Source organism: Apteryx rowi, unplaced genomic scaffold, assembly GCF_003343035.1.
Source record: "Apteryx rowi isolate R43461 unplaced genomic scaffold, aptRow1 scaffold_14, whole genome shotgun sequence".
NCBI lineage: Eukaryota > Metazoa > Chordata > Aves > Apterygiformes > Apterygidae > Apteryx > Apteryx rowi.
The window spans coordinates 4589920-4613941 of record NW_020447641.1 but is presented as its reverse complement, the minus strand read 5'-3'; the positions used below and the strand labels follow the sequence as shown (position 1 = coordinate 4613941).

Sequence of the window (24022 nt, the reverse complement as noted above, 5' to 3'; positions counted from 1 at the left end):
ACTGTTTAGCCTAATGAATGCCTGAGTTCTAAAATATTTGTAAGTTATTTAGAATAACTTGAAAGTAAGAAGGAGAAACGAAGACTATGCTATTTTCTAAAGGCTGAATTTAGTATCTGTAGTGACATTAAGCGGATTCAGGATACTCCTTTAGTATACCAGCAGGGTGTCCCCCAGAATGATCCCTGTCAGTATGGACTGACACTTACAGAAATGCTACCTGCATGTTAAAGCTGCTTATTCAAGGTAAGACAACAAATGAATCTCCTCCAAATGGCAGATGCATCTTGCCACTGCATGGAGATGAATGCAACTCAGGATTAAAATTTCATACACTGCCTCACAAAATGTATTGGTTTCCTCAATAATTGTAGAGATGTCCCCTGACATCTTTATACCCATCTTTGTATTACTGTTGATGCTTACCATAACATTTTCTTGGTATGCATATACATATACAGAGCGGCATTTACTTCCTCCTCTCCTCCACTGGGCACCTGTTACAAGTCAAAATGATAAATTCTTCCCCCTTAAAACTGCACCAACCACTACAGAGGGGCCAATACCAAGGGCCCAGTGAGCTCCTACATGTTCTAAATCCCTGCAGAAGAAAGAGGCTTGCTTTTGTTGACAATATGACGTTAGAAAACGGTTCTACAAAAAGAACAATTTCAAGTAACATTTTAAGTAACCAGTACTTGCTCATATACTGAACGTGAGTTAAATTAGAATTGCACTCCAAAAGACAAATCATTCCCAACACCAGTGTTTCCCATGTCCTTGTGACTTTTTAGTTGTCTTAACTGTCATTAGCAGTAAAATGCAGGGGAATTCTTCCACATTTTTTTCAATTCAAATCTAAAGCTGAAATGATTCTCTAAGGCTTTATATGAAACAGAAGTTGTCAAAAGCAGTCAGTAGAGTGGGTAACTTTAATTGCAAAACTTCAAGAAAAATGGTAAGGCAGCATAGCAAAACAGATACAGTTTCAGAAGCAAAGCTGAAGTGTGTAACTCAACCACATTAAAGAATGGCCTATAGGGGTTAACTCAGGTTACAGCACTTYAGGCTTATAACAGGTGTGAAGATTTGTTAACTGACAGAGAAAAAAGCTCCTTTGGACATGAGTGCCTGTTCTCTGGCTGCACTGCTGGAGAGTAAACAGGCCTGCATAAAATGTGAACAGAATGAGGTAGAAGAATAAAGTCTTCTATAGGTTTTATTACATTCTGTCACTTTAAAAGTAGCTATTACACACTTGTTTCAAAGTCAAATGTCTAAACCTACAGAAAGCTGAAGCACTACAGAACATTTTTCCTGAAGTTCTAGACAGCTGGAACAAATTCATTTTCTGTTTGTTATTAGTATATTTATTTCTAATGCTGATCATAGGGACTTTCTGTACTACTCACTTGAATTTCTGTGATGCAACAATGAGCAACACTCACTACACAAACAGCTTAATTTCCATATTCTAAATTTTGGAAGCTAAAGTGAGAAACCAATCTACTGACATGCATTAAAAATGCACACTATCTTGTCAAACACTTGATCTTCTACAAAATCATGCTCTAAGTTGAACACAGCCTCTGAATAGAATTGATGGGGTTAGGAAGTCGGATGCAGCTACAATGCACATTTGGGGATATGCAGCTGTTTGCATATCATGTGATGTGGAGCACATGTTCCACATTCAGCAATGCCCTAACACTCCTCCCCTCTCTACCCCAACATTAACACTGTTGCTTCCTATAATCCTGTCTAAGGGCTTCCTGCATATTTTTATACAATCATTAATAGCTTTATGTTTAATACTACAGTCCTAGCTATCTTCCAGTTTTCCTCTCCCTGCAGCTGCTTTAGATATTATACGCTGCAGAAAAATAGGTATTTTATATAATCCATCCATGGGTGAGAGGGGAAGGAATATTCCACTTTGACTCCTTCTATGGCATGAACTCTGAGCTTTGTGCCATGACACTGTTTCAGTAAATTAAATGCTAGACTGGAAATCAGACCTGTTCTACTGCCAGCTTTGCAACTGCCCTATCACATAATCTTAAGAAAATCACTTCACCTTATGCTGTTGTAAAACATGTACACTACCAAAGGATGTGTCTGCAGTTTGAAGGCAATCCTGAAGTGCGCCTACAAAGCAGACTAGATTGCCATGCAGAATGTATGCCTGCAATTAAAAGGTCAGATTTCCCTAAAGCATGTCCTCAAAAGACAAGCCAGAGGGAGATTACAAGTGCCAGACAGCCTACCAACAGTTCTCCAAGGCAGTCTTGTGAATGGTGAGAGGGAGAGAAGGATCAGGTGTGCATGGACATTGCAGAGGCTGCTCAGAGTCAAACTGTCTTGCAAAGAGAGAGAATGCCTAGCACTGAATAGTGCCTTTAAAGAGCTAACAGCAACCTCTGCCTATGAACACAGCACAAGGAAAAACTCATTGCTATCATGATAACGTCCCTTTGTTTTGAGAAAGTCCATGAACACTAGTCTGTTTGAGTTAAAACCTAGAATCTTAAGTGAAGATTCCTAAGGAATATAAGAATCACTCATGCCCAAATTGCAAGTCTATGGATTTGCATTCACACACCTCTATGCTATTCTAGCAGAGGTCTGGCAGGATATGCCATTAAAAAGAGTCTCCTGACTCATAATGAATAAGACTCCATATCTGTCTCTAATAAGCTTCAGATCTACATGCTAGGCATAACTCCTTTGTAAACAGGCTTGACTACCTAGTGTTATATACTAACGGCATGATCCATATTGCCAACGATGACCACATTCAGCAATGTTAGCATTATTTAGAATCTTTCTTTAGGAGCAAAGATCTCCTGCTTGATCTGTAACTGGAAAAATGCAAAAAGAAAGAACCTGGGGTAAGATATTGAAGAAAAAATTAAATACATCTCTTAATACTTGAATGAGGGAGCCAATATACAATGGCAGTAAAATTTCACACTAGTCTTCAAACAAAACTCTGCAAACAGACAAGTGTTTTTTGAACTTTGTATATCTCCACACACATCAGAAGGATCCTAATGGCCTCAAGTCAGAAGGGCCTGGAAGAGATTAAATAACTTACTGTCTCTCTTACATCAAATATAGATTTTAATGCCAGAAAAGCAGTGACAAAAAATCATCAACTAATCAAATCTTCAGCATAATGCAGACAACAAATTTTTACTGCCAAATTTTTGCTTCTGGATAAGCTATAGCATATCTTCTAGCAAGAATCTAATGTGATTAAAAATTGTCCAGTAATGGAAAAGTCTACTTGTTCAAACTTTTCTTCCTTTTGTTATTAAAAACCTGTGCTTAAAGTTTGAATTCATTCCAATGCTTACTGTTGTAACAGTTGTATTCTCAGAACCTTTCTAACTTACATATGCACACACACATTCATCCAACTTTTTAAACTGGATGTATCCTTCTCAGTATACGCTACTTTTCCAGGCAACAGAATCTATTAGCTGTTTCTAAACTCTTGACGCTGTGTGTAGATAAAGTCATATCAAAATGCCTGCACTGAAAAGCAGCAGCATACTTTTTTATGAAGGTAACTATCCCTCCGATCTGTCGGTATCACACCAAAAGATTCTGTTGTTATTTGATCAGGTCAAGGAAGTATTAGTGCTCTGAGAGCAACATCAGAGAGGACTACTTCATTGTCATTCATGAGTAAGGAGGAATCTTTCAAAATTAGTATAAAGCAAGATCTATTTTTAGAGAAATATTTAAAGTCTCTTTATGATGCATTTAAATGTTTTGCATATGGAAATATTAGCAATAGATAGTTAAGGAAGCACGAGTTATTACCATCTTTCAAAGGACTAATTTATTTTAGCAAACTAGCATTGTATCTTGTATAACTCTGAATGCAGCATATACAATTCATATTTTTAAAACTCAAAAGTAAGAAAGACTAAATGTACACGAAATGAGGTATAGGGAATAACTGAAGTGACCTAATACTAACACACAAGAGGAAGATTAAAGTACATCTAAGATTGCATATAAATGGTTGTTGGCAGGAGTTAATTTAAATAAACAGAGGAAACAAGTGTAACTGATTCATTAGCATAAACCAATGAAATCAGAGGTATTTTGCTTAAGTACTACATGGAACTGGGCCCTGAATTATTAGATACAAGCATTTTGAAATGTTGTTTGAAAAACAACAACTTTGCTAGAAACAAGAGCTTGTACACTATTGCAGACTGTTACAGATTTGTACATGAAAAAGGGCAAAAAGGACTTGACCATACCTGAAATGAATTAGAATAAAAACTAGGTTTTATTGTGCTATTGCTACTCTTACCAAATGCCTAAAGCCATGGAAAAGAAGAAAAACAACCAAAACCAAAGGAATAGCAGAGTGGTATTTTTTTGAAGACAGCACATTCGTATGGAATTGGTATGTTTGTATAAAATTTACTTTGTATACCATCTACTTACAAAAGATTATAAAAAAACATGCATGTATAACTCCCGCTTCTCTCACTACAGCATCCTAAATATCTTGGTAAGCGTTTTTAGTAACTTTTCTACAAAATGCAAAATTTAACACTAATATAACTTTCTAACCTTTTCACCCATATTTACAGAAAAAAATAACCAAGAAATAAGTGATCTTACCTAAAAGTACAGTCCCATGACAAATTATTTTTTGGTAACTAAAAGAATCCCCTCACAGTTGTGGAACCTGAGCAACACAACAGAGYGCTTACTAACCCTCTTAAGTTATAGATCTAATGTGGCTGCATGCTGTGTGAGGTCAATGAGCAAGAACCTTGTTCCTGTAGCAGATTTGCTGGGAGCACGTTCATTGCTTAACTAAGAGASTCACACAGAGAGAGGTGAGAGTTATTCCCTTGGTGAATAAAAGAAAGCAGAGAAATGTGAAAGAAATGTTCAATGAAAGAGCCCAGTCTGGTGCACTCCTTGTTAAACAAACTGGAAAGCATGCAGGAGATTAGACATCATGATCTCTCATCTCATCATGAACAGAATACAGCTGCTATTGAAGAGTCTACTTAAAACAAATATGCTAGATTAGTCAGTGACCCAGTTAATTTAGTATTCTGTTTTGCAGTGTTAGCTTTATGCATGTCAGCTAAGAACAGTGTTATATTTTATGTTAGCTGATCTAATAAGATATTGCTTCATCTACAAATCTTGTCACTTATGTTTTCAATGGTCTACTTTGATGAAGTACTTTTAAATGATAAATGTTTAAGAGCTGTTTTACGCAGAACAATTTCTAACTATACCTAATATAGGAATTAATTTTACAGTACAGCATTTATAATGGAATAATTTATTTTTAAGGGAAACATAACAGGAAAAATATTTCATAACTGAGCATATTAAAGAGACTTACAGAAGTGTAGTTTGTTACCAGACTGTTAGCATAAGAAGTTATATTTGAAAAAGATAACAGATGTCCTWGGCCATATTCGCAAAAGCATTTAACAGTCTGTAATGATATTACAAAGAACAATTTTCAGTTTAAGTTGACTGAGAGTATCTTGCTGAGGACTAGATTTTTTCTTTGCTTGTCGCTTACTGTCTTATTTCCCAGTATCTATAAATATATTTCCTGAATATATACACTCACTTAGAGATGTTTATACTCACTTTCAGGTGTATTCAGATACTATTTGGAGCTAAAAATTATATAACCAGTAATTTTGGTGGAATTTTTAATATGTAACTACCATAGAATATTGCATTTGATAACCATGAATAACACACATACACAGAGTTCTTTCTGACTGTCCTCCCTTACTGTGCAACTTTTATGAACCTTTATTAATTCTAAGGATTTTAATCCTCAAATACATTATGAACCCCATTATAAAAAAAACACTGTTCACCCTTCAGCCAAATAAAATGTAATCCAGAACTAGTGTGTAACAAATCAAGTTTGTGTGAGTAAGCTAAGCGACAAAACAATTTATKTAAGTATTAAAGAAGACCTGAAGGTCAGATACAGCAATAACATACACTAATCCATGTAATTCTAATACACACACAGTCCGGCAATTAGTGCTGTCATTTTGTGTATATTCTGCAAGAAAAAAAAATCCTAGTGGGAGCTGTGAGGCAGGAATCAAAAAGAAGTATTTGCAATGAGACACTGGCAATGACAGGCTACACAGTTCAATGAAGCCTAGAAAGACAGTGCTTCAAAAGAAGCAACATGACCTTCAGGCACCTAACCTCTGTAACGTCTAAGTGAAAAGTGGAAACAAAAACAGTTCTCRAATGTTATATTTTAAGATGGAGTCATTAAATATTGTTTTGGTAGAAGTAAAAATCAAGGAAAAAATCTAAGCAAAAGTATTTTCAAATTAATACTAATGTGAAGACAAATAGCCGCTGAAGAAATATATTCTATTTTGTATTTCTAAATATACTCTTAAAATTTATCCCATCTTCCAATCTGTTCTGATACAGTAGCAGTAAATCTGAGCAAGAGAAATTGGTGATCAAAATAAAAATGAGATACTTAAGTGTACCAATCAGTCCTGTCCTTCTTCTCACTGTACGAACAAGAACTTGTAGTCAAAACAGAAAAACTACTGAAAAGCCACTGAACTTCATTCAGTCATTTAAAAAGCAAGCTATACGATTAGTTGAATTTAAATCTTTGAACAGATTTAGAAAAGCAAGGAAAATGTAACATTTTCAAGTTTTTCTTTTTGCATTGCAAGTTTTAAGCTTGTTATGCTATTTTAGAACATTTGCTGTCGTGCGCACAGAGCGGAAATTGAGGGCCCTTCCCTTCTAGGACCAATATGCAAAGATCATTGAGAACATGATGGAGCCTGGAGCCAGACTAACAAGTTGACCTTTTCCTTCAAACCTACGGCTTAAAGAGCACTTAGCTCTTACAGATTCAGGTCCACAAAGAAGATGGGTGAATGGGCAAYAACAGCTGGGAAAGTTTTTAACTTTGCTAAATTTGAATGGACATGGAGATAACATGGTGTCCTGTACTCCCAAAATTAACATCTTCACCCCCCTAAAGTAGGAAAAGCCCTTTAACTAGTTTTTGTTTTGGTGTTTTAAATGGCAGGGAGCAGAAAATATCCTTCCTCTAGTATTGCTGTCCATTAACTGAACTGTTTGTGGAAAGAGGTGGCAGGAGAGTGTCTAGGGCAGCATAATTTACGGTAACTGTAACCTCCTGTTTTAAAACCCTCTTTTTATTTGTTCATCAGGCAGCCTTCAAAACAGGATGATATTACCCTGGCAATGGTAGATGGAGATGCGCTTTTTGTGCATTTTTATTTCCAAAGCTAGATCAGTCTTTCCTCCCTATGTCCAACCAAAACTGTACTGTATTAGGAATTTCATTACTGAAAAAAGTCAAAGTACTGCTATCACCTAAGTTCTTTCCCCACTTATAACAAAGTTCCAGGTTGAAATTTCTCACAGATTTTTCTTTCTGAAGCTACCTCCTACCACACACTGATAGTATTGATTTTTCTTTTACACCACTGTACTCCATTCACTTCAGTCGACGGTCATTATCCACTGACAGAACAATTATCTGCAGGATCTCTGAAAAGAAAGCAGCTCCAAAAGCGTGCCATGTAATTTTATACAAAAATTATTGGAGAACAGTTCCACCAGTCTAAGGTCAAAGCAACCTTTCCAATATAATGTGTGAAATTTATGACTACTTGTAAATAGTACTTAAAAAACACATTTTATCATTCAGCTGTGACAGTATTTCATATTTTAAAAAACAATATTGACTTTACTTACCCTGGACTTGAGGGAACCTTCCCAATTTTCATCCACATACCTCTAGGACAGCTCCTGCATAAAGCTGTAATTATATACACAAACTGTTAATAAAATTTAAAATATGCTATAAGTAAAYTAGTAATATATGTAATCTACTGAACTATTTGTCTCTGAGGAGAGYATGTACTATTGTGTTGAAGGTAACTACCAAGATAATTAAGATACTAAATAGAATCACAGATTCCAGATCTGTCTCTGGTTTATTTAACTGACTGTTCACTCAAAATACATGATCATTTCCATTCATTATATTAAAAAAGTAACGCCTAGAACAACAGTTGAGATATACTGTTGCTGGGAGTAAAGTTTCAGGCTTTTGAAAAATTGCAACCAGGTATGTTGCAATGGAAATTATGGACTAGGAATAAGAAAGCTTTATTTCTTCCTCCCCAAAGATACTAGGAAGTTCTCATTAGGTGAAGTTTTCATTTCCATTTTAAACCTAACTTTGGACAGTGAAATACTGTTTATAATAAAGATAAGGCAGTGACTTCAGATGTCTCATTAGGGCTAACTACTAAACTGCACGTGGATGCAGAAAGAGGACAGATCACATGAACAGGACTTAGCTGAAGTAATATATACAAGCTGAGCTAACCTTCATGCTTGTACTCAGATGTCAATCACTTCAGCCAGCTGTGCAAGATTTCAGTTTTATAAAATTGAGTATCTAAATCCCCAAACCCTACCAATCTTGCATACTGACATAGCTTTTAACTTTTTTTTTTTTTTTTGGCAATACAGGAATGCAATTGATTYCATAGTTTGCTGAATCTAACTATAAATTAGCAACAGATTGCTCCTGCTTCTAAAATAGARCTTCATACTGTAAAGCTAGGTGCTTTAACACTTTTATCTTACACGTAGTTGGCAATACTGTATACCAAATAATGTCCTTCCAACTGTGAAACCCCTCTGCTTACACAGGAGCTGACAGAATAAGCTTCAGTTAAAAATTTTTAATCCAATCCATCACATACTATAAAGAATTAAGACCCCTGCTCCCATTTTCTTTTAGACAGTGTTTTCATAAAACACGTGCATGTCAGGACTYGGTGTCAAGGGAAAAAAAAACCTTACTGAAATAAAGTAAAATTCACATTTCACTTAAAATATGAACTGTGAATTCATGTAATTAAAAAAGTTTTCACTATGAAATTTAATGAGTATTAACACTTCTGAACAAGGAGTGACAAGTCATAAAAGCAAACCAGATACAATATGACAGAGATCTCAAAGTAAGACAATTTTATTTAAACTTTATCACCGATCTATCTAGGCATTACAGACAGCCAGAAATACATATTTATCTTGGGAATATCAATCTTCTGAATTCAGGTCAAACTCAACATTTGCCTAAGTACTATGGATCAGAACACATGAAATACTCTAATCATTTGCTGGGAAATTACGACTTCTTGCCAGACCTGAACTAATCGGTATCATTACATCCCCAGGAAATGGAACTAAAAATATCACTCTGCATTATCTCTTCAGAACAGCAGCTCAGAAATGTGCTTAACTACATTAACATTTTCAACTAAACATTAGATTTAAGATAAAAACTAAAACTTGATTGTTGAAACCCATAACTTTTCTATGAAGTAACACTTGAGAGATTAAAAATACCAGATTTTAAAGCTTTTTTCACCCTCAAATAAAGTTTTTAACTAAAAAGCCACTGATAAACAGCTAACTCAGATACTAGCTTGCATAATTAAAGTGCCTCTGGACTTTAAAAAAAAAAAAGAAGAAAAAAAAAAGAATAGTAACAAAGATGGATGAAAGACTGAATCATGACATTATAAACTTTGCTTACCTTGTCTCTATTCACTACTCTTTAAAAACCACTTAACAATTATATCAAGAAACCTGGATTCAGATATTTGCATGTTCACTAATGCACTGAACTTTTATAACGGTTCTATTCTACTGACAGTAGTCTTCATTTTTCTATTAAGAAGTTAGTTTAAAGTAGACATAAAGGAATAAGGAGCCTTTTTCTAACTAGTTAACTAATTATTTTTATATATGTGCGTAGAGAGCTAAATATTTAGGATAATGGTAAAGTGACCATTTTTCAATTCCCATTACTGCAAATAATTCTTACAGTATACGTCTTTCTTTCAAGCAAGGATTTCTATGGAAGCAAAGTCACTGTAGGAATCTACAATATGTAAGACATACTTTAATTACAAAATACTCCCTGTTTATAACTCCTAGCCAATAACTGATAATACAGTTTCACAAAGGAAACAGCTCAATCACAGATGTCTATATTCTGAGACATACTCTACCATAATTGAAGCCCGACTGCGCCRATACAAAAAAGTTCAGATTCATGCTGGGACAACCAGCTGCTCTATGCTGTCTCTCACTAGACAGCTAGACAAAAAAAAGAAAAAAAAGAAGAAAAAAAAAAGAAAGCTTCATTTATAACTCCAAACAAAGGTGTCTTTTGCAAGAAACACAGGTTTATTTGCATCGTTTAAAAAGTCCACAACAAGAGCATRCTTGTTAATATCGACTGCTGCAACCATCCCATCACGTCCAGAGCAGAAGTCCTGCAAACTTCCTTTGTGAACGCATTTACTGTGTTCAAGTATTACTAAGAATGACATGTATCAGTTGGTGCGGAGGCATACCAATGTGACAAACCAGTTCATTACACAATGCTTAACTCATAAGTTAGCTCATTTTAGAATAATGCTTCACTTGTTTTAGAGCTCATGAAAGTCAGTTTCGTACTATAAGCAATGAATTCAAGACTCCCTAAAACTATTCCTGGTGTCCATTTTAACATCTACAATAAGTCCTGTTATGGTTTCCAGGCTGATTCAWGTCTGCATCCATAAAAATAACTTCTAACAGTATGCTTTCCAAGGCTACTGTGACAAAGTCTGAACTTTTCCCTCATCTTTTACAAAGCATCAAATTCGATTAAATCTCACTCAGAAGTTTTCTGAAAGTACCTAAAAATCTTGAATAGTTCAGACTCTGCTGTAAATAAGATGGTTCTTCAGAACTGAGAAGAGGAAAAACACACCATCATTAAGGCAAACATGACTGATAAAGGAAAAGTGGTAATTATAATAGAACAAAATACCATTTACACAAGAATAGTGTTAGGTAAAAATCTGTATCGTAAAAATAACTGTTCCATCAATTAAAAACAAGGAACTTTGACTTAGGTGAAAGAAAACTAAGATTTCACCTGTTATTAGGAAGGGAATTAAGTAATTTCTGCAAGATGAAATTCCATCAGTGGTTCATTTATAAACAGGTACCATAATCACAATTATTTATGAGAACTGCACAGAAGAAAAATCACATTGCAGCTATGAAGCTGCTACAGAACCTTTAGTGCTTACAGTCATATAGGAATTCAGATCAAACAAAACTGAAAAGATGGCACTTCACAGAGATTGCCCCATGATCATAATATGGTGATACATTTATAGTAACCATCATGTCTTAAAACATACAACAAAATGGGGTGTTAAGATAAAGTCACACACTGGCAAATAGCTATCTTACAGTATCTCGATTCTCTCTGATATCTATGCATTTCCCTCTCCTAATATCAAATGGTTTAAAAATAATACTAAGCTCTGAGAAAAAGCAAAAAAGCATGACTTACCACTACTGCTAAAACCCTGGAATTTTCACTTGCCCCAATTACAAGACAATCTCCCACTAAATATTTACCAACAACTCATCTCTTTCCAAATGTGAATGATTTACGTTTTTATGAAATTCACTGAAATTTTGATTTCGTGGTACTATATAAGCCAGTCTGCCAAAAAAGCCACTCCTCATATCAACTCATACTATTTTTTTTATCTTTAAAAAAAAAGTCAGTAAGAGTTATGCAACATGACTATTGCTGTTCTCATTAGCCACAGTTGCTTGGTATGTGCAGATGGGTATTGTTTTAGAATAGGGCGTATTATCTCTTTTTAAAAATGTATTTAACTGTTTTTTTTTCCCCCTCAAATAGCAAAACAGCAGGTAAATAATTGGTATTTGTTCTTCTGTCTGAGAAAAGAAGTAACACTGAAAAGAGATTTTTCTTCCTCTTTCCTAAACTCCTGTGGCTACCACTTCAATTGTTATTTTTACTAGAAAACTAAATTAGTTAAGATATAATTTGGTAAGTATTTTATTTTATATGGGGGAGAGAACTTAGGGTATTTGTAGGGAAGGTGAGAACTTGACAAAACTCACCCTAGTCTTCCCTGGAGACAAAAAATTAACAAGAATCTGCAAATTAACAGAGCACCACTCAGAAAGCCTCACTGCCAGGAACATTATGAATTACTGTTCTGTAATGCATAAAGCCAATAAAGTCATTGCTACACACACAGATCATTCAGAACTGAGGTCATCAGTAAATCTAGCAACAAAGAAACCTCTCTCATTCACCACTCGTTACCCTGTGCAGGGAGATGCCTAATTCTAAATGCAAGTTTAGAAACAAAGACTCAAATAGTCAAAAGACAGTATTGTCTGAATTAGTGCTATTTCTGTGATTGGGGTGATGTATGATAGTAAAACTCCTTTGAACAAACCCGAAGCAGAATCTAAGCTCTGATTTATTTGCAGCGATGGAAGTTCCAACCGAATATATGGAAGACAAAAAAAAAAAAAAAAAGCACAATGAGTGGGGTCAAGCACCGCAGTAAGTTACCAGGATCAGCTATGAAATCTTCATCCTCTGAGATCTTCAGAACTTGACCAGAAAAGGCCCTGAGCCCTCCTTTGAATAAGAGATCCAACTTTTCTTTATTCTTTATATGTGTAGCATATTTGTGCATTATTATTATAATTGTAAGCATACTGAAAATACGGCATCCACATAAGATTGTTTTATTTTTGGTATTAAACAATTTGCTCCTTACAGTATTGTATAAATATTTTTGCTCTTTAAAAACCAATAACGAGAAAAAAAAGAAAATAAGAAACACCCACTCTCCCCCCAACAACAAGTGAGTTTTTGCTAACTTAGCACTCTGAAATGGCTTAATGCAAGGTCAGATGAGCAAAAGATCTGGCACAAGGGAGGGGGAGAGAGAGACTTCAGAAGCTGAGCAACCAGCAATTTAGACTTCTGAACCTGTAGTCTGTATTAGGTGGTGTGAATGACCAATTTATTGGGGGGTGGAGGGGGGAGGGTTGAGAGAATAAGGGTGGGGAAAGAGGGCTCCTATGTGCAGGAGCCCTCTCATTTGAAGCTGGTGAACAGAAATATGTAAGCTAAAATCTTGAGACAGCTAGCAGTTTTCAAGTTCCAGTTTTGCAATGTGCTGTGCAATTAACTTGATTTGCTACATAACCATCTATTTATGTCTAGAAGTAAAATCCCTGACCATCTCATCTATTCTTCAGAATCTCTGCTTTTATTAAAAAAAAAAAAAAAAAGCATTTTAGGAGAATTGCAAAGAAAACATTGAGAACGGAGCTCAACCACCATTTATTTGACTTTGTACGTTTAATTAATTTGTTATTTCAACAGATGTAGATTTAAATGCCAATATTTTATGGGTATATTCATATAAAGAAAGGAGTTCAGACTTGATTAGCTGAACCTATTCCATCTTCCAGCACAGATGCACATCAATTTTAACTCACATTTCACAAACTCACATGTACCATTTCCTTTACCTCTTCTTTTTCACTGATAGGGCTAGAAAAAGGTCTGCACTAGGTAAGGCTTCCCCTTCTACAGACAGATTAAATGCCTTTTATCTTCATTTATCTGACAGAGATGAACCTTTAGGCAATCTGATTCAACTGAAAGATGGTAAATTTCTGTCTTGGGCACCGATTAGTTAACTTAAGTTCCTTATCTAGGACTTCTATTTGTCAATATTAATTTTCATTGATGACAATATCATGTACAAAAGGAGGGGAAAGAATGTATATTGATATGACTTACACCACTGAGCCATCATGAAGTTAAGTAGTTCTCTACTTTTACCCACACAGTAAAAAAAATAAGAGGTGAGAATGCTTCAGTGGAACCATTCACACTAAAAACCTGCGGCAGAACAAAGCAGGCAGCCAACAATAATTTTTGTGTACTGCTTTAATTAGCAAAATGAAAAAAAAAACAAAACCACACAACAGAGCTGGGTCACACAGGAGTAGTCCAAAGTATTTTAAAGTCATCTACTCTCAACGGTCTCAATAACTATTATGAATTTTGCAAACTATTTGGAGTTTTAAGAAGCAAGTCTGAACAAGCCTGTAACCTTATACCTCCTTGTAATCTGTAACAGCACACTTAAAAGGTCTGTACATATAAATGGGTGGAATTTTAAAAGAGATTTCTATTTGAYTTTTTTAATAAAAGTAACACAAAAATCACAATTACAACTGGAATGTTTATTAGTAAAATTACATTAAATATTTATTTCATTTCCAGGAGGGTCTGACACTATAACTCCACCCAAAGAATAGGTTTTAAGTTATGGCCAAACTGCTTCATAACGAGAATAGAAGCACTACTAATTAGGATGAAAATAACCTGTAGAGAGGAATAGTTTCTACATACATACCAATATTCTACTCCATAATTTTTAAAGGCCTGAGTGATAGTTTCTGACAGTTCTGAGAGACAGATCTGGTAGACTAGAGAAAGTCAAGTTAGTACAGGCATATTTTTTACCTGCAAGTGAAACAGGAGTCAACTTTTTTCAGAACAGGTCAAGCTGTAGAGCAGCTGCTACTTATTTGGGCTAAATGGGTACAATTTCCTCTGATTTTTTGTATCTTGTTCCTTGCCTCCATATTGTTCAATCACAAAAACCTCTCATGTATTGCGTGAAATTATTCAGAAAGAGGTGGCTGGGGTGGAGGTAGGGGTCAGAACCCAGGTTAAATACACTGGTGTAGGACGAATTTTAAGTTGGGAACCTCCCCACTTACAGCGCAATAATCCATTTTAAGTTTCAGAAATATTTTAGTTATGTTATATAGTTACATCTAGTACAAGTTGGGCAAAAAAATAATCCTAAATTTCTCATGTTAGCAATGTAAAGGCTAGATATTCTAGTAAATTATTAAACCATGCTTTGACAGGTTCCTTATCACATTTGACAACCCTGAATATGTGCACAAGAAAAAGCTGCTAAAAATCTCAGGATTTCAGATGTTTTTGCTGAACTTTGTACAGTGGAGCAGTTATGATCCATCTTTGAGAGACTTTAGAATCATGCATATAGATGTCTGTATCAACGTTTACCCTGTTTTACAGCAGAATCATACACTATCTAGACATGATAACATTTCAGGTTTATAGTAGATACATGTGTGATGTCACCCATGACAATTAGCCACTTCAGCCATATATTCTAATGCCTCAAATTGCTTGGCAAACTTTCGCTTATACTTGATGTCAAGTTACTTAATTCACCAAAATGCATAATGTTACCACATTAGAAATATTGAACTTCAGCATTTTAAACTTATATAGTCAACACACCTTAGTGTGCAAAATATATTTCAAGCTCAGTTTAGAAATCATACTGATGACTTTTAAGGGTTGTAGCAATCCTGCACTGTACAACTGCTGAAATAGAACGCGTTGCAGATTTCATCACATGGCTGATTCTTAAAATCAAATTGCATTTTGACACAAATATATTGTTGCAGATAAATCAAAGATTATAATATACAATTAATGAGATATGCTTATACGTATGTCTGAAATGATCACATAGAATAAGTGAATCTGCAGATGGAGTGCAGCTATTTTCAGCTACTGCAAAATATGGACAATCTCTCCTGCTACTACAATTTCATGCACAGTTAGCTTCACCTYCATTTCATCCTTCTACATTTTACACAACAGCAGTACTCTGCATCTGACTAAAGCTGTCTAAAGCAATACTGTTTAATCTAGCTTCTGAATTAGTCTGAAACTGAATGYAAAGTTTCCAGAAGAAGAAAAAATATCAAAAAAAAATTTTTCGTTTACCCACAGCAAAATTATGAAGTAATTAAAATATCTGATTGGACAAATGTCAGCAGAAGTTAAGAGTAAGAAAAATACTGGGTAACAAGAGGACCTCATCGCTATTTTCTGAAATGTCAGCTCACAGAATACTGGACTAAGAACAAGACCAGGATGAATAAACATCTGATATGAAACAGTTGAATTCTATAAGCATATCTCATACAGGGTTGCACTGATGCTACTCAGAACAAAGTATTTTTAGGACTGGGCATATTTCAGAGATTATTTGTGAAAACTAGTGACGATACATAAAAATGCTTATGAGCTACCCCTCACACCTTTAATTTTAACTTCTCATTTAGAAGTCAGCTGCAAGTCACACAATAAAATAACTCTCACTTTTTCTATTGCTAACCTGTACTGCAAGCATTTAGGGAGAATTAACTGCAAATCCTGAAGTCTGTCCTGGAATTCTAATAGTTTGCAAGTCTGTCTGTAACACAGGCAATCAACATGCCATGTCATGTGGTGGCGACAAGTATCTGCTCAGATAATGGACATGCTAGCTCATGTACTGGGATCATGCTTCAGAGAAAAAAAAGAAAGGTCCATGCAATTTGGGGATGTTAAGTAGGTGGTCACAGCATTAGCAAAACCCAGAGCACCATTGCTCTGGAACTCCGCAGCCTATAAGGTTGCTAATCAGCAAATCAGACTATCATACACCCAGCTTCGGGTTTTTAGAATAAGATATTCTTCAAGCAAATGGGCAGAAGAAAGAACTTTTAAGATTTTAAACATCCATTCACTCTTGATTATCAAACTTTCAATAAAAGGAAGATTTTTATGGTAATCTGAAAAGACTGCAGTAAAGAGAAAAAAATGACAGCAAAAGGCACTCAATTTTTCTGTTCCGCAGGCATATCATGGAAATATCACTTTAGCAAAAGGCTACTATAAATTAGATTGTTCTTAATTATTACAAAGGAATATGAGTAAAATCTTAAGCACAATTACAGACATCTATTACAAGCAGCAGTATGTTAAAACACAAGTCAATCCAAAGGAAAATGATTGTGAATACAATCTGTTAAAATATTAATATTCAGGCTCAATACTCCCATCTCTAATTTTCCACTGGGTAGTCTTCAAGGGAAGTTACTCAGTGCAAGTTTCAAAAATTCAGCGAATCTGAACTGTACACTTCCAAACAGCGGCTGTGCATGAATGYAATAGTATAAAAAAATTCCACCCTCTGAAACTGCATACAAAAGAATATTAGGAATGAAGCTATAATTTAGCACTCAACCATATAACAACCATGGTAAAACAATCCCATATTTCTATTCACATACATATACACACACACACACACAYAYAYATATATATATGAAGACATTATGGAAAGACTGCATTTAAACCTGGATATGAAAATGTATAGTAATATCACAAGCACTATTGTAATTCATACTAATATTTAACATGCCAGCTCCAAATCTCAAGTATGATTTGTATTAAATTTCTTCCATAACGTCAGAGGAATAAGGCAGGAGAGACTAGAAACCAAATGCATACTGAATTGTGCTACTGCAGCAAACTGTTTGTTTGCTACAAAGTCCAAGCAAAAAAAYGAAGCTGGGTAAACCAACATAAATAGATTAGAAAAAGCAAACTTAATCTCTACATTCCTCTGAAAATACAATAAACTCTGGCTCACCGTGAAGAGATATGTCACTTCAGACCCCCTTCCAGCACTCCCTTCTTTTGTTCTACTACATTCAGTACGACTAAAATGGAGAAAGTCTTGACATAAATATTTTTAATGCAAAGCCCTGATCTCAAAACAGCATTTGATCCATTTTACACAAATAGCGTGCTTAACCACATGATGAAATCTACATCTTATTCAGGATAACTTGAAAAAAATCTATTGATTTAAATTCTGATCCTTGTTTGATTCAAGTTTTATTAATGCAACAATGTTTAGAATATAATATAAGACATATCCAAGTAAATTAATGATAAACTGATAAACATAAAGGACATTTTCTGCCTCAAAAGAAATCATACTGACAGAAATCCGACACATCTCCTGCAGTTTATTTTCTCAACAAATGACAATACTAATTATCCTGCTCCACCAGTTCTCACGCTACATTCTACACACACTGAGGCAAAACTGTAAGAACACTACCTGAACAAATATAGGTGTCTCCTTTTTATGAGAAGTCAGGACGCCTTGCTGCTGCCACCACTACTGTTATTGGTTGTACACAACCAGAGCATATTTGGAGACCCTTTCCTATTTTTCCATTCCTTGTTAGTACATTTCATTAGATTTTATTCAGAAACTTTTCAGCTTTTGTATATATCATATATATACATGAAACATACACATATACATATGCGTATATCTAAACACATATATACACACTTTCACACACGCACATATATATACATATTTATATAAATATATATATAAACCAGAGCATTTTCCAGAGATAACATTAAACTTTCCTTTACAAGATTCATTTATCTGGCAGAGGGAAAGTTCTGAAAGTCTTGGATATCAAGTCACATAATGATTGTATTGAAATATTACTGCAAGATTTTCTTTGTTGATATACCAAACAGTGTGATTTAGTCTCCACAGAAGCGCAAGTCCCACCTTAATTATCTTTCAGTACCTTAGTTTTGATAGGAAGGAACTAGTAATTATTAGTTTTCCACAATTCTCAAACATTTGCTTCTTGATATTTAATATATTCTGTTCAGCACTGTAGTCAGTGATATTTTAAAACTAATATAGAGACTTTTTTAATATTATCCTGAATYTGATTGACATGAGAAAACTGCTAGATTTCCTCATTCATTTCATGTTGTCAGCTATTTAGCTATCTCCTAGCCATTAACAGTAATTTCGACATCACTTCTCCTTGAATTCTCCACCCTTTAGATAATTAAGTGGTCTTCTATGTATTCTAGAGAACTCTTAAATTAAAAAGTATTTGAAAGCATGTATTCTTTTCAAGAGCTGTGAGAGTATTCTTCCTTGCTTAAGTACCTTAAGCAAGACAGGTATTTACACACTACAGATAAAGGAAAGGTTCTATCTTAGCCTAACTGATTGAAGTAGAGCACAGACTGTGAGCAAGAACATTCCCAGTATTTCTAGCTRTTACAACCCTTCCACTGCAGAATGGAGAAGAGCAGCGCTGTTTCTGTCAGGCTCCCATCAATGCAAGCGTTGGCCCAATGGCTGCAGCAGCCTTTTGTTGCTGGGGACGGAACTGAAGTACCCTGGACTGTGCTCAGGAGAATCGGAGCATGGCTGGGTTATACCCAATCTGCCTCCACACAAGAATTTTATGCTCTTGCTCTATGGCCGCTGCCTGTGGTGATAAATGTGGGCGTGTGGATGCAGGGCTGCACAGAGTCAGGGTAAGCTGTGCTCCAGCCATCATCTACCAGTTCCAGGAGCAAGGCAAGTGAAGGACGGAGAAGACGGGTTTATCAGTTGCAGGCTGGCAGGAACTGGGTAAGAGCCACAACACTGTGAAACATCCCTTTATTCCTGACTTTTATGCAATCTGGACAGCTAAAAATATTCAAGGAGTCTTACACAAGAATCTAGGTACAATTTCTGACATAGTTTCTTTAGTACAGTTGCCTTTTACAGAATAAAATATGAAAATAAATTTCTCATTAATAAAACTTAGAGGAGCTGAGATGTTAACAAAAGTGCTTTTAAAGAACAAATTCACAAAGGCTAAAAAAACCAGGAAAGGCTAGTACCAAAGCTTACTACCTGAAGCTTTATTGMCATTTAACCATTGAGATCTTTACAGGTAGACTCTGCTGAAGACAGTGAAGACACTGAAAAAAAATTACTTTTCTGTAGTAATTTCTATAGTAATGCCTGGAACTCTGTTAATAGTTAACAGGTAAACTTAAAATTATTGGAATTTAATAGCAGAAATAATTGTGCTTATTCTTTTGCTTTTAGTCAACAAATTGTATCCGTTTATCTTAAGGATTTTTGCAGACTGCGAAAAGCAAAAAAAATTCTTGGCCATTATACTATGGGTCAATGGCTGTGCAACAGCTATGATCAAGAAGTCCATTTTTCTTATCCTTTATTTCTGTCCTCTTCAAATCCTATATATCTTTCAACCTAAAAMAGCTGGATACAGTTGCCATTAGTCACTACACAATACAGAAGAGCTGTCATAGTATCAAAGGTGCCTCTGCTCMGTCTGGGACATTTTTTTAGAGCAAGAAATATGGCAAGCCTGCAAATCTAGACCCTGTGTATACTCGACTATGAAGAAATGTGACATTTTCCCCTTGAGATTATAATCCAGATTCTTATATATTTAAAAATAAAAATCACAAACTTCACATTGTGTGTTAAAATATTCCACAGAGAGCTTGGTCCAAAACTCACCTTTCTGGTTTCCAACTGAGCTTCCTCTTGGCAGCACTGCCTGCAGAATGGATCCAACTGATTCAGACTGAACTGTCCAAGAAGGTTGCAAGAACTGCATAGCAAGTTACTGGAGAAGCCCAGTTCTCTGCAAGCTTCTGATGACAACTGTGCTCCATATACAGTCACCTGAAAATCAATATAATGCTACACTTTAGTATTAAATTAATCGTSTAAAAAAGGAAGATTTTTAACACTTTAGCCATTAGAAAGAACAATTAAGTCTCTTGTGACCATTTTACAACAACACGTAATGTTCAGTCCTGAGTGCAAAAAAACCCCCACCTTATTTTGAAGAATGGTCTTAAAATGAACAGCAAATTCTAGAGATCAGCCATAATATATATGCTTCAAGGTATCACACCTGCCAAAATCCACTYTTACATATACTTCTGACAACTCTATCTTTGTATTGCTAGCTCCAAAACAAGCACAAGAAACAAGGTCAGCTTTGAATCAGCTGGAACTGACAAAGGTAAAGCTCTCTAAAGCATGCTCTCCTGAAACAATTTTAGTAAATTCACACCACTTAAAACACACTTGGAAAATAAGTATAACAGCAAAGCTTGGGAAAAGCACAACCAGGGAGTGATGAAGTGATCCAAACTGCCCTGTAACACTCACAAGTGGGATTTTAATTTTGTTTTTGCATTAATGTTACAGGAAAATCACATACTAAAAGTGGAAGCACAGATAAAACCCTACAATTCTGATTTACTAGTAATCAATTAAAATAGGTGACTCAATTACATGGCTTCTATGTATAATACTAATTTTGTTTTTAGTAAGCAGCCAAAACAATTTTACCAATTAGCTCAGCACTTAAAGGATGTCATTTGTTTTTTGTTTTCACATTCTCACTTCCTTGCATAGGGATTTCTCAAACCCTAGTTTACAGTGTTTCCTTTCAGCTGTATGCTGGGAAAAGAGAAAAAAGGGAGGAAATTAAGAAAGGAAAGAGTCTTCCCAGCTTTTTCTCAGTCTGAGCTAAAGATCTTAGGTGGGGCGGAGGGAATGAACAGAACTCCAACGAAACAATTAGCACGCATTTCTGTGTTCAGAGAAGAGTAAGATGATGCCAGTAAACTGGACTGCATCGTAAGAGACCGAGATTCAGAAGAATTATTCTGGGACAGGCAGAAAGCTACAGAAGAAAAACTAACTTTCTCCTTCAGAAAACTGGACTCTCCTTCATGTTTACCTATTTTTTAATATTTACCAACATATCCAAGTAGTGAAGAGACAGAACCCATTTCCTTCCCAAAAGTGGCAACAGCAAACAAAGACATGTCACTGATGTTACACGGATAAGAAATTTTATGGATTAGGATTTGGTACATTTCTTAGAAAATATATTAGGTACCTGATTATTTTTATTGCTCTGTAGCTAATAAAGAAGTTAAGCATGAATGGAAAAAATATAATGTACAGAAAATGATTTGGAATTATTATTCTATTTTGTCAGGCAGAAAGCTATACTTCTTCTAACAGAAAACTGTTAAAGTCATTTCTATATATGGGACAGTCCTCACAGGACAGTCTTGAGCTGAAAAGCATAAAAGTCTGCAAGCTTCACTTTTCAAATCCATTCTTAACTTTGCTTCTAAGTATAACCCAAGTTATGAGATTTATTATGACACAAAAATTCCACTAAAAAACAGCGAAGACGTCTGCAAACAGGCAAGTAAAAATGGGACACTATTCTACTAGATATATCTTTTCAGGGGGATACTAGCAATGAGAAATATTGCAACACCTCATCAGTATGGAAAATCTAAATATGATACCAGACGGTGCCAAAACTTCACTGTAATTACTAATGATGAGAGTAACTAAAACAGTTTTCCTGTAGCTTGGTATTAGCCATCCACACCCCTGCAGTACTTTACCGTCATTTTCTCCTCATTTTTGAGTTTGTGAGTCTAGGATCAGATTGGTGTTACTGGCATTGACATTTTGCTTCCACCAGCAACATTCCTCATATCTCTCTGCAGCATAGCCCTAAAACATCTGTGCATGTCAATGCAGATCAAAACTCTCCTATTTTGGGGAAAAGACAGTTTATGAAGGCAAGTAAAATCTCCATAAGAACAGTGTTCTCAGGGGAGAAGTTCTGGTTACTTAGCAAGCTCAAAACAGCTAGAGAGTATAAAGACAGCAGAAAAAATAAGGAAGAAGAGTTTTTAGCTCTCCCTAGAATTCTTCTCAAATTTTAGTACCCCAGTTATTGTATGACCCTAAAATAATAAATAATAATAATAGTAGTTTTGACTTAGGATGAGAAAAGAACTCTCACATTTCAGGAACTAGGTTCTCACCAGAACAAGATAATTTTAGTTATTTAGCCAGTGATGTGCCTCATTTCAGTAGCATGCTCTCTTTAAGACTTTGGTTACATGTTACATGATGACTTTGGTTTCACATTAGGTAATTTAATATATTAAAGCAAATACAGCATTAATACATATTGTTTTAGGGAGTACGTAATAGTTATTAAAGTAAAAAATTTAAAGAGGTCTTCTGTATAATGTCGCATCTCTAGAGCTTAAAGCATAAAGGGCATCAGCTGTGTAAAAGACAGAAGAGCAATCTGTCTGGAAAACCTCAGTCACCAAGTGCAGTTACTCTGTCTCCCAAGAGGGCCAGTCCTCACAAGACAGTCTTGAGCTAAAAAGCACAAGTCAGCTAGCTTCTCTTTTCAATTCTCTTCTTAAYTTTGCTTCTAAGGATAATCCAAGTTACAAGGTTTATTACGACACAAAAAAAAATCCACTGAAAACTAGCGAAGAAGTCTGCAGACTCATTTCCAGAGCAACGACCACCAACWAGGCATCTCAGAGCCGAGGCGCCAAGCAAGGCGGGAGGAGCGTTTAGGCTCCACAACTCGGCYCTCGCAGTCTGGATGAGAAGCAGCAGCAGGCGGGAAGGGGGCAGAAGCAGAGAACGGGCCTCCGGCGGAGGGAAGGAAAGAGGAGAAGAGGCGGCCGCGGAGGCAGCAGAGGGACGACACGTCGGACGAGGCCTCGGGGCAGGGCAGGGCCAGGCCGGGCCGCTACCTCCGCCACCCGCTGCGCGACACGTCTCACTCCCGCCCCACCCGCACTTCAGCCTTCCCCTCCTCCCAGCAAACGGCAGCAACCCCAGGCCCCGAGCGCGATTAAACCGGAACGGCCTCTCACCRCCTGCAGCCCCACCATCAACCAGAGCCAGCAACGCCCCAGAACCGTTAGTTCCGCGGCCGCCACCATCTTGGTGCCGGACCGCTACTGCCAGCGTCGCCGGGAGGCCGCCGAAGGCCCCCACCCGCTACAGGTGCCCGCGCGCCGCCCGATGCGGGAAGGTGAACACTTGCTCCCAGATCCCTGGCAAGGCAAGGAGAAGCGGCTAACGCAGAGCCTCAGCAGGGAGCCTAGAGCAAAGCTATTTTACTGTGCTTAGAGTAGCGCTTCACAGTGATGATAGAGGTAGTGCCATTTCCTAGCCTCAGTCGGGCACGGTCTAAACAGCCCTGAATTAGGGTCCTTTGTCCTTCCCGAGTTTCGCTGCCAACCAGCGCGCAGGCCCATAGCCCCGGGGATTGACAGACAGCCTGACCAGTAGCATTGTGCATTTGTCGAATGCCGCGGTACCTGTGCCTAATGCGGAATGGGCAGGTGGGAGGGACTTCAAGAGCGGCCGCCCAATCGCGAAGGGTCGAATGTAGGCGGGACATCGGCTCGGCCCGGCAGCTAAAAGCAGAGGGG

At 36.4% G+C, this 24022-nt stretch overlaps 1 protein-coding gene across 3 annotated transcripts in view; it reads right to left on the bottom strand.

Moving 5' to 3' along the window:
* SELENOF (selenoprotein F) overlaps positions 1 to 23564 on the bottom strand; it is a 28114-nt gene extending 4550 nt beyond the window's left edge. The window contains exons 1-4 of one of the 3 annotated variants that reach the window (XM_026057544.1): positions 23459 to 23564; positions 20241 to 20408; positions 7792 to 7855; positions 427 to 497 (exon numbers count right to left, since the gene is read on the bottom strand). In XM_026057544.1, coding sequence (XP_025913329.1) covers positions 427 to 497; positions 7792 to 7855; positions 20241 to 20408; positions 23459 to 23527 — 372 coding nt within the window. In that variant the 5' untranslated portion in view covers positions 23528 to 23564. Of the gene's footprint in view, positions 1 to 426; positions 498 to 7791; positions 7856 to 20240; positions 20412 to 23458 lie in introns of all 3 variants that reach the window. The other 2 variants (XM_026057543.1, XM_026057542.1) reach the window with 2 other exon arrangements.
* Between the last annotated feature and the right edge of the window lie 458 nt (positions 23565 to 24022).